The following is a 15,634-nucleotide window of genomic DNA, read 5'->3' as shown; positions in this document are numbered from 1 at the left end:
CTAATTTTTTCACAGGATTTGAAATGTTATAACACTGTCTGCGGGCTCGGTAACCACAAAAGCACTTACCCTTGCATTTATTGCTTATAGGTTAACGGTCAGTGGAAAGACACCAAGTTTGAAGATCGCACTTTGGGGAGCCTTTCAAATCAATATGAAAGGTTCAAGATCGAACCAAATGCAAAGCCTAAGAACTTCTATTCTGTACAGAGGGAGAGATTAATTTTTCATCACAAGTCACCTGAAACACCGATTCTTCATTGTTGCGCACTTCCTTGGCTACACATTCGATTGGGAATTATCAACCACACCTACGGCAAACTTATTCTTTGTGTCCCCGAGGCCAAGGGTTGGCCAAAGCAAGTCCATATTCATTCAGAAAGTTATCATGGAAGTTCTTTTGAGGGTAACGAATGTCAAAAGCTCCTTCGAAATATTCCTCTCTTGAAGTAGATCCTCGGTCAAGCCAAAAAAATCGAGATTGGCCAAACATTCGTTGACGTCCTAGAAGCATTTGATCGGTTAAATTCGAGCTTATCACAGGGAAATATTGAGATTGAAGTCTTCAAAGATTGTGTGCAATCGTTCAGAGAAGCTTGGAAAAATTCAAAAATGTCTCTGATTCAAAAAGTGCATTTGATTTTGGATCATTTGAGTGAGTTTGTCGTGTTGAGAGGGGGCAGACACATGAACCTCTATGCAGAGCAGGCTCATGAATCCCTTCATTACGACTTTGAACAAACGTGGATGAAATATCAAGTTAAAGATGTGGGAAACCCGCTTTACAAAAAGTGTCTTTTGCAAGGAGTTTGTGATTTTAGGGGTGCTCATGGAGAATAAATCATGTCCGTTGATTCGAAAAATCCACGAAATAGACGAATTGTAAAACACTTGATCTATACATGTTATTTGGTTGGGAAATCTTACCGAGCAGAAGCAACTTTGCATGTATATTCTATCACGGATATTACGCTGTTTGACAAACCTCACACTTGAAAAAAAAACATACGAGCAATTTTCCGCTTCTTGTTTATGCCTGAAATAAAAACGATGTGCTTTGCTTTATCAAAAACCGAATATGCTGAGTTCTCTGCACTTACCATAATTATGGTTATAATCTGCATCATGCAAATGAATGACGATAGGTTAAAAAAGATTCCAGTTAAATAATAATTTCTCCTTTCTAATTATTAGTAAATAGTGATTATCCAAGACAAAGAAAAGTTCCAGTTCAAAACTGTAGATGGAGTTTCCCTCATTTTTATCAATATCTCTTCACCTTGAAGTTGTGTTGCCTTCACAGATGTCATGATGAACTGGTATTGTCTTTTGGAATATAATAATCATTAGTGAATATCTCTTGCCCTGAACCTCCCTCTAAAAACGATGTTTCATGAATAGGTCCCATTCTGTTTGAATCTTTATCCCTGCAATTTTCGATGGTCCTTCGAAACAAGTTTTTGCGGCATATTCAAATACTCGTTCAAAAGTTAAAATCTTTAAAAAATACTTATTTCATCAGCAAATGAACTTGTGCTCATTCGTTTTGGAAACTGCAGATCTTTATCTACTAAACTGAAGTGTCAAATTTTAGTATCATTTCTTCTGAAGGGCGCTCTTGTATTTCCTAACCGTGTCTAGTTATGGTTTTCTATGGTTGAGTTTGACATCAGCTTAAAGGTCCCTATACCAAATCTACTTTTGGGTTGCTGTTAGTAACGGAGCACTCAATAGAATGAAATTCCGCTTAATGACCATTGGGTCGACGGCATTAAATACTCCACTACTAGATGATGAAGGTAAGGGCATTCAGTAGTCTCATCCGTCAAGGTTTTAAGTGTAGTCCTCCAAAATAATGAAATGTTCGATGAGCATATCCAGTTGAAAGTTGTCAAAACTTTTCAATCATGTGGTTGGGTATATCGCACGTTCAAGTCCAGAGATAGTATCACAATGCTACCTCTGCACAAGTCAATTGTCCAGACGCATCTTGAATATGCCCTGACCATTTGGGCTCCAATGAGTTCAGCAGGTTTGCAAAAGCTCGAGCAGGTCAAAGGATGTTTTGCTAGGAACATCAAAGCAATGAGAGAGCTTTTGTGTTGGAAAAGGCTCGAAAGGTTGGGTCTGTACAGTATTCAGAGAAGGTACGAAAGATATCTGATACTGTACGTCTTCAAGAGCATCCATGAGCTTCGTCCCAGCCTAGGTTTTACGGTCAATTGTAGTGACCGTAGAGGCTTACCGTGCGTTTTGAGCGCACCCTCGAGCCCTCGTGAATCCAGGCTAGTTAAAACAATGAAGTCCACTTCTGTTGTTTCTCTGGCTCCTTCCTTGTTCAATTTGCTGCCTTCAAATATTCGTAGGTCATATGCAGGCGTTGATCCATTAGCAGGATTTAAGTCAGACTTGGACAAGTTTTTGACTAAAATTTCCCCTCAGTCTCATGTTCAAGGGTTAGCCAGATCAGCCAACTCTAATTCGTTGGTCGAAATGAATGAATACATTTCTTGTCTTGAACTGTTGGGATTCCAATCCCAGTAACGGTAATGAACTCCGCAATAAAAAAGAAAAAAAATAACAATAAGGGACGAATAACAAGAAGGAGAATCAGCTGACCTCGGCTAAGCAATTCAGCAATGGTTATTATTCTAAGACTAAAAGGGGCATTAAAGATCGTCCAAGGGGTTAAGTGCAAGCTTTTTCCTTAAATTGATTTCTGAGGCACCTTGTTGTCATTTATGATCTTGGACTTGGGCAATTGAAAACCTCCGTTCAAAACACTATTATTTCTTATGCCTTATTCCCTGTTAATGAACACCCATCGAATCCTGTTCTGTCATGAATATCCAAGCCTGTCACGCGTTCATTAATATTTCAGATCTAAAAGTAGTTGATTTGGCTTGAGCAGTATCTTTGAACAATCAGATGACGAATATGAAGAAGAATCATATCCAACTTCTTTTTTTGTTGGTCCCACTCTTGTCAACAGGAGGAACTATCGGTTTGATACAAGCTCCCCGCATGAAAAGATGGAAATCTATTGTCTATCCAAAAAATGAATGGTTCAGTTTTGTGGATACAGCTTTAACACCCAGGGGCAATTCAGTGCCCGTGTGCAGCGCCCTATGCTCCTCAAATGGGCCCTTGTGTAGCGCATTCATCCTGGACGGGCCTCAATGTTACCTTGGTAGTCTGAACAATAGGGACCTTTAAGCTGATGTCAAACTCAACCTTTTGAGAAAAAGGGTCACGAAACCTCCATTTTGATTCGTCCTTGGGCGGTCACTTGTCACATCTTATTTCCTTATACAACAGCTTAATCAAATCGACGGAGATTCTTGGGACAGTCATCTTCCATCTTGACTGGAATCTTGGGTTAATACTTATTGTCAACCATTACTAATCAGACTCGAATCTTGTATTTTATGTAAATAATTGAGCAAGCTGAACCGTTATGTCATTATGTTGCAAAAGGTTTGGCGGGTGAAGTCGAGTATCTTGAAATGCTGAATTTGTTTAATACACCTTTCCACATGAATACAAGCAGATGAGCACTTGCAGGCAGAAATCGATATCAGAAAATTCGAATTAAATGGTGAGAACGATAAAATACCTGACTAGAAAGAGATATCAAACTAATTATGACTAGAATTGTTTATTGTGTGAGCTACTCAAACATCGAATTGATGATAACAGAAGGGGTTTAATAATGGACTAATAATTTGGAACCATGCTAGGAAAAAAGTTTTTTAAACGCACTCACTGTTCAAGAATGTTTCAGGCATAAGTGTTCCATATACAAGCAGAACGCATAAAAATGAATGGTAACGTGTACGAGATTTGACATTTAATTCCAAAAAAGGCCCATTTTCTAATTTGCGCGTCTTCATCAAATCTGATCCTTCACGAGCTAAGAAAAGTGATCGCAAAGATTGGTGATCCCAAAGAAGTGATATTGTTAACAATCTTAAGCACACCTTCAACATAAGAGGGAAGTCGAAGAAAATACGTCTCTCTTTTAATGTTTGAAGAGAGTGAAGATATTCTGTCCGGATAAGAATTGTGCCACTTGGGGATTCTTCTTTGCACTTTCTCTATACGGCCAATATCCCCTGTTAGGAGGGTTCCATACTTTGAGCTTAGTCTACATGAAAAAAGTGAAGAGGAGAATCACAGCCAGTACATAAACAGTTGGGTAGAGACAAGCGATGAAAATCTTGATTACTGCAGAAGATTGGGTGGGTCAGATTGAACAGATCCTGTTTCAGCTCCCGCCGTTGATGACATTTGGACCGGAGCCGGAAAAACGTGCGTGACCGCCAATATTCCGAAGGGATGTCAGGCCAAGGACAGTAGGGTGTTAGTACGTCCTTGACCGAGAAGGACAACTTGTGTCCGGACATCACCTCCGGAAAGGTCAGGTTCCCAACACTGGGACACTAACCTGGCCAGCCCGATGTTTGGCTGTAAAAATACTTCCATGCATTTTTGGCATATTGGGGAACGCACAGAAATCGTTTGAGGAATTTGGTGAAGGTGGCATCGGCGGATTTGAGGGCGGATTGAGCGGAAGGCAGTAGAGGAAAATTGGGTTGATGTAGGTCCGGAAGAGTTGAAGAACTATTAGAGAGGGAAGATTCTTAATGGGAAGTCTATTGGAAATGTTTTCGATCCTGGCCCTAGCTTTGACTATTGATGATTGGAGATGGTTGGTGGAGGAAAGTTGGGTTGATGGTGCTTGAGGAGAGATCCACAAAGATTGGACAATTTCATAGAGGAGAGTAACTGCCGAGGTGGTAGAGCGACTGCTCTGGAAGTCAAATTGGAATTTGTGAAGGAGATCCCTATCCTCGGCCAATCCGGAAAAGCAGACAGCTAAAAGGGTGGGTGAATATCATCTTTCAGAAGAGTTGGCCACTGCAATGGCCTCTGAATAAAATTTGCCCGAGTCCACTGATTGTAAGAGATTCCCGTGGATGCGATTCATCCATCCTTCTAGAACTCTTGAACGTTGAGTGTAATGGCAGAACAGCTTCATTGAAATTTTGGAGGAATGAATGCTAAATGTGTTCAATAGTCTTAGTAGCGCTGGAAAAGTGACCGCCCAGGAGATTTGTTTACCTTTCCTTTCTAATATGACGTCATCAGTCAGCTGTAGCTTAAAGGTGCCTATAGCCTTACGTTGCTGAGTGAACAAGCGAATGATCTTGCTGTCTTCCTAGATTCCGGTGAGACAAAGAGTCTTTATTTTTTATGCTACAAGACGTAAAGTTTCGTTGTTAGATTTGTGCATTTTCAAGATGCGCCAGTTCACTTCTGATAGCCGTTGTTATGCTCATGCCTTATATTACGTCAGATAATATTTTTTATGTGAAACACTTACGCCCTCAATTTAAAATTCTAAGTACACTTTTTGGATTAAGTTTGAAAATTTTATTACGCAAAGCTTCGTATGATTGATTATTTAAAATCTTGTCAGTTTCTTGTACGAAATGTTGATATGGTCAACCAATTGGACTTTGATTAAAGATAGAGAGCATATGATAACAAAGTTGCTGAGATACCGTATAACTTTAGCATCCGTTTTCCAATATGCGAATCCGGGTTCGATCCCAGGCAAGCTAAGCCCAAGCATCCTTGCGGTATTTAAATTAGAGCATGAGTTGCTGCTTTATCAGCTTGAATGGGCGAACAAGTGGTCAATCCCAAGGGTGATGTTTTGATTACTGTTGGCTGTGGCACCCATCATTCAGATGGCAGGCCGAGCGAGAGGTCAGACCTAGTAGCAAACAAACTAGAACAATGTAAAGCTGCGGTTAAAATAAAAGACAAGTATTCTCTCTTCTGTAGAAAAAAAATGTGTTTTAATCACTCAAATCAATGCCTCAACTAGCTTCGGGATAGCGACGCTGTTCCTAGCATTGAAGCGTGAAATTTGCTTCGTTTAATCTTAACATGTTGTGGCGGGATCGATGAAGGTCGGACAATAAGGACGCGTAATCGATCCACGGGAGCGGTGCCACAAAGTCCAGTAGTCGATTGGGGTTCCAACCACTACTGCTCAACCAATGATGGTACCAACTGATGGGGAATCGTGTACCGATGAATAAGTGCTTCTACCCAATACGTAGACCAGAACTTCGGAGTTGGTGTTGATGACAGAGTCTTATACTCTAGCTAGCTCGAATTCTAACTCGGAGTGATAATTCTCACAAAGGATGGAAATAAGTAGCTGTACTTGACTCCTCAGACGAGCGTTTATTCTTACTTAGTGATCTTTACAAAACAGGGGTTTATATACAGGCCAATGGCATATCATTGTACAAGGTCCACCGATGGCGTGATGTAGTGCTCATCTTCACAGGCCTATGAGCACCAGTGCATGCATGGGCTGACATCCGGTTATTACAACGGGATCAGCGCTTAGGATGGACATCTGTTGCGACGGAATTGTCTTTGTCGCATCTTGTTGGTGCGTGACCATATCACGCCATCATCGTTCAATTACATAACCTCATGAATTGCGTGGCAATTCATACAATGGAGTACATTGTAAGTCTACTCGACTTAGATTGGTTTGGGCGTCGTCGATTCCACTACAAAGCCCCCTTTTCGGAAAAGCTCGTCCCGAGCGTTCTTGAGGCCTGAGACGACGATAGTGCCATAAGATGATGGATATCACCAAGGCACTACTGATGAATGTTATGGTTATGGTTATCCACCAACCAATGGTGCTCGGTTGTTCGTTCGGGATGGCCACCTCTAAGTCGACTAGGTTTCTTGATCGGCTGGCTTGGAGTTGTTTCCTAATTGCTTCGATAGGTGTTGCTGGACGATTAGCTCGCTCTTGATGCGACTGAACGATGTGCTCCAATGTTACTTCAGGTCGATGAGGTACTTGTACCAGAGTTTGGAGCGGGTGAACGGTTGAGATACGAGTTGGCGATACATAGAATTCTTGGGAGGCCAGAGAACATCCATCGGGGATGTTTATGCTCACCTGGCCGGGTTTTACTGTTAGGATCCTGCTCAAGGAGTGGTTTTGGCATTCTTGTTGGATTTGACGATGTTCGGAGGCAGTGACCAATACTGAATGAGATTCTGTCAGTGTCAATTCCAGGGATCTTGTGAGTCTCACTCGGTGCTGGCAATGTTGCATGGCTTGATCGATGAGGCCTCGAAATAACAGATGCAGGCAGGATGGTTGGTTATCTTTGAGTTGCACTCGCAGGGCTGGACAAAGGTATAGTGTCCCGACATTAAGGCAAGCTTGAATATCGGAAGTGTCTAGATCGAGATACAGGGTGTTTTCTGTGTTCGTAGCCAGCATTTGAGTGTGGCTTCCGAGGAATATCTCTAAACCCTGATCTACTACCAGGGGTGTAGGGATATGTTTGTACAGGTCGAGTGTTTCCTTGACGTTGAAGATAGGTATCGGTACTGCCACTTGGAATGTCGTGTTGGTGATTTTGGCATGACACGGCAAAGCATATAAATCCGTAATATGATTAGCTTCGATGGCTATCTTCATGTCGTCTGGGATCCGCTGTTTAATTCGTTGAAGCTCCTGACGAACTTGTGCAGGGCTGATCAAATAGGTATCCACTTTGCCTTGCAGTGCTGAGGTAATGGTCGTGAGGATCTCCGCGAGGGTTTGGGTTTAGGTGGCCAGAGATCTGTACGTGGCGTCAACATGCATCATAACTTGGTGCATATGGATTTCCTCGTCCATTTGCTGTCGATTCCCCAAATGTTGCTTGAGTAGAACATCCACGGCTTTGTCTAGGATTCGGAGTTGTCGGGTGTTGTCGGCCGTTTTTCTGGTCAGAATATCCAGTCCATGGGTTAGGTTATCTTCTTGCCGTTGAATTCCGTCGATTCGAGTGGATAGATAGCGGGAATATACCAAATTGCTTAACGTGGATCCAATGGCTACTAGCCCTGCCATGAGCAGTGCTGAGCGTTTTCCTCGGATTAGAGGTGGTTGTGGCTGCCCACTGATCTCCATCAATGAGACGAGATCATGCAGTTTGTGGTCAGTGGTCTGGATTTGGTCATGGATGAGGCGTAGTTGAGTTAGCAGGTACCGTTGCTCTGGAGTTGAATCGTCTTGGCTGGTCGATGCCCACACCTCTTGCAACAGACTGTCTAATTGCGTCAGGTTCCGTTGCTGAGCCATGATTGGCTCCAGATCGATCTGTCCTAAAAGCACATAGGACGTCACATCAGTGGCAATGATGCCGCTTCGTTGGAAAATGGTGGGTGTTGCTTGGAGGGCTGAGGTGAGGCATTGAAGTAGAATCACTAGAGTGGTTATTGTCATGTTGCTTCGGGTTATGCTGGATGTGAGGCTGGAGGAGGTTTAGGGTTTGTTCTTCTATATGTTAGTTGATCCAAACCCACCAGAGCCTCTTGTCGTGGCTGGCAATGACTGAGTCTCGATGATTTGGGGTAGGCAGATGTACTCCAGAATCAATTGCGCAATTCGATCTCCTGGTCTGATGCACAGTTTGGCTTGGCTCGGGTTGTACAGTAAGACTTGAAGTTCTCCACGGTAGTCCGGGTCGATTACACCAGCCAGCACTGAAATTCCACTTTTCAAGGCTAGTGAGCTCCTGGGTGCGATCCTTCCATAAGTTCCGTGTGGGCAGGCCACAGCAATGCCCGTCCTCATCTTGTCCCACTGGCCTGGTGGCAGATCCACGTGTTGGACAGCGAACAAATCCATGCCGGCTGCTTCTGGGCTTTGGAAGTTGGGTAGTTTGGCTTGGGGGTGCACTTTATGCACCAATAACTTCGGTTTAGTCATATTCTGGGAGATGGTGAGATCGTCATTACTCAGATTAGTTAATACTGACTGGTCTGTTGTCGAATCCATTTTGCACTGGTTCTACTGCCCGATGGGGAGTGTCTACTAGCTTTATAGACGTAATTGACGGGATTGGGAGGCGGTGTCGACTGGCAACTCATTGGCTTCGGGAGTGAGTTCTCGGAGTCGTCCACGCTTTTCCATAGGTGTGTGCGATTGGGAGGCAGTCGTTGACGGGGTGCTGCTGTGTCTGAGGCGTTTGAGTCCACGTTCGTGCATCTCTTCGTCCGGGACAGGCTGACTCGTCTCACTCTGACTGTCTTCTTCTTCAGTCCAATCGTCGCCCACATGTATGCTCATTTCGTCTTCCTCAGATGGCTCCTCCCCCACATTCGATCTCTCAGACCGGTTTGATTCGATGGCTTGCTCGTTTGGGCTCGGTGTATCTTGCTGCTGATCGTCGTGGGTCTGTACTCCGCTCTCGGTGACTGGCACTTGTTTTATCTCTTTGATGATCACCTGACTCGGGAAAGTCCAATCGTCGGCGCGAACGGCGTCGCTTTTGGCCTGGATCACGGGTTGCCAGGCTTGGGTGACTTTGAATCGTTTGGCTATGGGCCATGCGAGGGGAGCAGGTAGTTTGGTTAGGTCCCACGGGTGTGCTTTGGTAAGCCGATCACGGCTTACTACCTCTTTTTCCACCGTCGTTTTCCCTTGCTTGCTGAGGATCCGCTTTGTCACTTCCACCTGTCTGTCATTGATGATCCGATCCACTTTGTACGGACCTTCTTGGTAGATAGCCGTCTTTCGAGAGAGACCACTTTCACTCAGATCCATGGGAGAATGTTTGAACACGAAATCCCCCACTTGGATGGCCACCTTTTTGATCTTCTGATTGTATCGTTCTTTGTTCTTGAGATGGCTTTCCAGTTGCTTGAGGCGGATGTTCTCCAATGTTTTTCTGAGTCTCTCTAGATCTTGCTCGACCATAGAATCCGGTCGTTGTGGGAGGGCTACCAATACATCAGCGGGTATCACGGGGTCTGCTCCGTAGGTGAGAAAGTGCGGCGACGTATCGAGGTTGGCCATAGGGGCTTGTCGGATCGATGCCAATGCAGCTGGGACAAACCTATGCCATTGCGTAGGGTGAGCTTTCTCGTTCTCCATGGAGCACCTGATGACATTCTCCAACGTTCGGTGGAGTCTTTCCACTGGGTTGGTTTTGGGTTCGTAAGCTTGGGTTTTGGCGGTGAATACACCCAGTCGCTTCGCAGCGTGTTGAAATAGCGTTGAAGTGAACTGGCGTCCTTGGTCAGAAACGATGGTCATCCCTACCCCGTACCTGGGGAAGAACTCGTTGGTGAGGACTCGTATGATGTTTTCAGCAGTGGCGTCGGTGATTGCCCAAGCTTCTGGATATTTGGTGACAGCATCTTGGAGGGTGAGCAGGTATTTCTTGGTCCCGGGTCCCCTGGTGTTGGGCCATGGACCAACTAGGTCGCAGTAGAACTTGGCAAAACGGGTATGTTCCTTGGTGCTCGTTTGTCCCAATGGTACCTGCTTGGTGGCTTTGCGCTCCTTGGCTTGGCGGCAAGCTGTACAACCATCAACTGCATAGCTGATGTGTTTATGCATGTTGGGCCAATAGAACCGTCTCTTTGCTTGGAGGTAAGTTCTATATCGCCCCAAATGTCCAGCTAGGGGGTGTTGGTGTAGACATCTGATGACTTCTGCTATGAGGGCTGCTGGGACACATAATCGTATTCGTCGATCGTCACCTGTGCCTTCTTCTAGGAACAATGTTCCGTCAGACGTTAGACGAAGTTTCGGGTAGAGCGTTGCATATCTTCTCAGCTGCGGATCTGTGATATTGGAAATATCAGGCTATTTCTTCTTCTGTACCCAATCCTTGGCCATATGCAGGGCTGGGTCTCGGGCTTGTTCATCTGGCATTCGATATGACTTGTGGAGTTGGTCCTGGGTCGCTTGACTGGCTGAGGCATCTTCTGGTCCAACTGGGAAGTCGTTGGCTTGGTCTTGCATCATCATGTCACGGGTTACTTCGGCTTGTTGGGGTAAATGGTCACATTGACAGGCATGGTCGTCTCCTTGTTCTGAGAAGGTTGGGCTGGATGATCTAGCAGGATCAAAATTAGGGGGTGCTCCGCCTGGGGGTTCTTCGTTGTTCTCTTCAAGATCGTTTTCAAGATCGTTCTCCCCCATGGCCCCTCCTTCAATTTGAGCTCGTCCCTGAGCTCTAGTATGGGCAGCGCACCATGATTTTGCCATTTGTCCAATAGCACCTGATTTCGGGGTTTTTTTGCCACATTTGGTCATAAAATGCTTGTCTTCGTCCGTGAGGATTTCTGGTGCTTCTTGTAATCCGGGGTGCGGATACCGTGACATGGCATCAGCATTCACATGTCGTTTGCCCGGGCGGTGGTCAATGTCGAAGTCAAATTCGTTGAGCTTGTCGGACCACCGTAGGATTTGTCCATGCAACACTTTGGACGTCATCATCCATTTGAGGGCTTGGTGATCAGTGCGTATTTTGAATTTCCGCCCAAACAGATAATATCGGAAATGCTCCACAAAGTGTTGGACTGCCAGGAGTTCTTTCTTCGTCACTTGATATTCACGTTCAGCTTTGTTCAGGGTCCGTGAGGCATACGCGATAGGCCTCAGTGAACCGTCGGGTTGTTCTTGGGATAAGACGGCTCCAATAGCCAGTTCAGAGGCATCTGTGTCTAACACAAATGGGTGTTCGGACATGAAATTTGGCTGGGCCAATACGGGTGCTGATCAAAGTAACTCCTTCAATTGAGAGAACGACTTCTTCTGGTCGTCCCCCCATTCAAAAGGTGTTTCTTTGTGAGTGAGCCTTCTGAGAGGTTCGGCGACATTAGAGAAATTGCGAATAAATTTTCTGTAATAGCCACACTTTCCATAGAAGGTCTGAACTTCCTTGAGGTTTCTTGGGGTGGGCCAGTCTCGGATAACAGCGATGTTTCGGTCGTGTGGCATCATGGTGTTTTGTGAAATCTTGAAACCCAACCATTCTGTTTCCTTCACAAAGAGTTTGGACTTCTTAGGGGCAATCCTCAGGTTGGCTTTTTCTATGGCTAATAATAGCTTAGTGAATTTCCAAATACCATCTCGAAAATCACGGCAGCCAATCAATATATCATTGAATTAAGCCAAAATCTCTTCTTTCTCCACTAGCGGTCCCAAAACTTCTTTCATTAGACGGGCATACACGGTCCCCGAATTCTTGGGGCCAAAGGGCATTCTGTTATACGCGTAGAGACCCTCGGTGGTGACCATGGCCATCTTGTCGCGGGATTTTTCTTCCACTGGGACGGCAAGGTAAGCTCCCGCTAGATCTAACGATATGAACATTGAGGCTTGAGGGAGCACATTGTTGGCCAGTTGCTCCAGGTTGTGAGCTACTGGGAAAGCATCCCGTTTGGTCACCTCGTTGAGACGACGATAGTCAACTGCATAACGGTATGACCCGTCTTTCTTCTTCACCGGGACCACTGCTGACGCCCATTCGCTTTTGCACGGGGTCACTATTTTCCGATCCACTAGTTCTTGGAGAGTTTTTCGGAAATCTTGCTTCATGGCGGGTGTCATTGGTCGCACCTTGTCACAAGTTGGTTTGGCCTCCCCAGTTTCCACCACGAATTCGATCTGATGAGCACATCCAACGTCGTACTTGGATTTGGATAGAATAGGGTGGAAGCGAACTAGGAGTTCTTCAAGGAGTTGTTTTTCGTTGATTTGGAGGTTGGGATTATCCCATAATCCATCTCCGAACAGTTCTCGAACTTCCTTGCTGAGTTTTGCTCTCTCTTGCTCACTATGCTTCGATGGGCTGACCATGGCCCATAGTTCACGGGCAAATCGTGGCAGTCTGACATTCGGCTTGAATATCTCTGCCCTCCTGGCTTGAGGATCCATCACCTCAGGTGGGGATGGCATCGTTGCGGCTAACGGCTTCACCTCAGTAGGCGGCTTCACTCCCTCTTGGAGCGGCTTCATTACCCTCTTTGATAACGGCTTCTTCACCTCAGTAGGCGGCTTCACTCCCTCTTGGAGCGGCTTCATTACCCTCTTTGATAACGGCTTCACCTCAGTAGGCGGCTTGAATGTACCCACTAGTTTTCCTAACTTAGTGTTGGCAGGCACTATTCTTGATTCTGGGTTCACATTACGAATGGGAATTCGGGCGTCGTTCTTTGAGATCGTTACAGGATTGCTCTCTAAACGACGACGTTGCAAATAGCTACTGCATGGAATGAATACATAGATCATGTTATCAAGGAGTGTTTGCTCTCCTAGATCGATGGGTACTAATGCTTCATTTTGAGAGTCCACTGTACAGGGTGCTGCGCTCCTCACTTCTTCAACAAAGAAGTCTGGGTCGTCTTCTTCTTCTGTTAGTTCTTCATGGAGAGTGTAGAGCGGCACCCGGTGCCCATAGGGGCCCATATGGGCTGTTGCTGTGGTCAAATCCAATGTCACTGCCATCCGTTGCATTGTCTTTGCACTGATGATTCCGTTCATGCCCAAGTTGTTGACAAGCAGAAATTCTGTTTTGAACGGCATGGACATACCCTCATACAATACAGGCGTTTGTATTTTCCCAATTACGTCCAAATGACCGGTGTTTCCGCATGATGCAATTTGTAGATTACATGGGGAACATTTAGGGCGGTTATTGGGGAATAGCCTATGGAATTCCGTTGTTTCTAACAGGTTATGGTTCGATATATTGCCAGTATCCATTAGTAACTTAATTTTGCATTTATTGATGATAGCGTGTGTGAAGACATGCACGTCGCGGGCTAAGTTGTTCTTGCGGGTTGCATGGAGGTTGGTTTGGGTTATAACATTAATTGCTGGGGTTTGGAGTGCAGAGCCGGTCTCTCTGCTTTCTAGTTTCCCGAACACCATTCTTCATCACCGCTGACTTCCTCAATCTCATCTAACCATGAACCTTGGGTGTCTTCTTGATCGACAGCTTTGACGCTCTTCGATTTCTTCGGGCAATCTTTCTGAATATGCCCTTGCTTGCTGCATCCTAAGCATCTCACCAGGTGTGGTTAGGTGCGGTTGGCGGTTCTCGGTTGACGTGTCCCACCTCGCTGTTGGCTTCGGCATTCCTCATTACTGTGGGAAGCACTTGGATGAACTGAGCACTTCTTCACTGTCCCAATTTCCATTGGTTCGGCTCCCGAACTCGTCCTCTTCCCAACATTGGGATGTGGAGCTTGATCAAAGCCAGGACGGGTCATAGCTCGGCCACTCCTCAGATAGTGTTCCTCCTGCCTCACACGATCCATATTCGATTTATAGGTGAGTGCACGGTTGATAGCATCAGCAAAGGTAGTGATGGGTCCACTGCCTTGGGTCTCGGAGTTTCGAACCTGGAGTCTCACGCTGGCCTCCTTCAATCCAGTGATGAAACGCACAATCAGTCGGCTGGAAGTGTGCCCCGGGGGATGAGCACGGCTTTTTCCATCGGGCACAACCATGGTGAGATCCAATCGCCACGGCTCCTCTTCTCGCTGATAAGCACCTGACCATAACATGGCGAGTGCTCCGGAGTACTCCCTGATGTTCTCCTTGTCGCCTTGCACTCTCCTGTCGAATGTAGCTTGGGCGACGGCCTCATGAGCAGGATCGATGAAGAGGCTCTTCAAATGTTCCCAGAACTTCTCGATCTTTCCACCATAGAATTCACTTTCACTTGGAACACCAATAGCCATACGGGCGGCCTTGCCAGTCAAGGCCGCTAGAGTAGCGTCGATTGTCGTTTGTGTCAACCATCCACAGGCGCGGCTGACATTTTGGCATTGCTTTTGCCAAGCTTGATAGTCGAGGGGACTTCCTCCTTCGAAGTCCCTGATGCGGAGCCCTGAAGCCAGAGGTCCACGGGCCAAACGGTGTTCCTCCACTCGAAGTCGGTTGCATTCGACTTCGATACGGGCTTCCTCGGTGTGCATCCTTTGCTGGTTGGACACCATGTTCATCTCGAGCAGGCCTCGAAGGCCCTGCTCCAACTCAGGCTCGTTCCTTCCGTTGTCTTGCATGATTGGGGTCCTCTCTCCGGGTCTTGACAATGACGCTTACTTCTTGCTTCGGGGATTTCGCCAAGATGGTCACTCTTCAGCCAAGATGTGGAGATCCTACCGACTGCGCCAATTTTGTGGCGGGATCGATGAAGGTCGGACAATAAGGACGCGTAATCGATCCACGGGAGCGGTGCCACAAAGTCCAGTAGTCGATTGGGGTTCCAACCACTACTGCTCAACCAATGATGGTACCAACTGATGGGGAATCGTGTACCGATGAATAAGTGCTTCTACCCAATACGTAGACCAGAACTTCGGAGTTGGTGTTGATGACAGAGTCTTATACTCTAGCTAGCTCGAATTCTAACTCGGAGTGATAATTCTCACAAAGGATGGAAATAAGTAGCTGTACTTGACTCCTCAGACGAGCGTTTATTCTTACTTAGTGATCTTTACAAAACAGGGGTTTATATACAGGCCAATGGCATATCATTGTACAAGGTCCACCGATGGCGTGATGTAGTGCTCATCTTCACAGGCCTATGAGCACCAGTGCATGCATGGGCTGACATCCGGTTATTACAACGGGATCAGCGCTTAGGATGGACATCTGTTGCGACGGAATTGTCTTTGTCGCATCTTGTTGGTGCGTGACCATATCACGCCATCATCGTTCAATTACATAACCTCATGAATTGCGTGGCAATTCATACAATGGAGTACATTGTAAGTCTACTCGACT

At 45.8% G+C, this 15,634-nt stretch overlaps 1 protein-coding gene across 1 annotated transcript; it reads right to left on the bottom strand.

Moving 5' to 3' along the window:
• Positions 1 to 8,380: 8,380 nt before the first annotated feature.
• On the bottom strand, positions 8,381 to 8,881 carry LOC131883354 (uncharacterized). Its single transcript, XM_059230808.1, has one exon. The coding sequence runs from the start codon at positions 8,879 to 8,881 to the stop codon at positions 8,381 to 8,383; it is 501 nt and encodes a 166-aa protein (XP_059086791.1).
• Positions 8,882 to 15,634: the final 6,753 nt, after the last annotated feature.

The sequence above is a fragment of the Tigriopus californicus genome, chromosome 7, assembly GCF_007210705.1.
Source record: "Tigriopus californicus strain San Diego chromosome 7, Tcal_SD_v2.1, whole genome shotgun sequence".
In the NCBI taxonomy this organism is placed as follows: Eukaryota; Metazoa; Arthropoda; class Copepoda; order Harpacticoida; family Harpacticidae; genus Tigriopus; species Tigriopus californicus.
The sequence above is the reverse complement of the archived record's forward strand: the minus strand, read 5'-3'. Positions and strand labels throughout refer to the sequence as shown.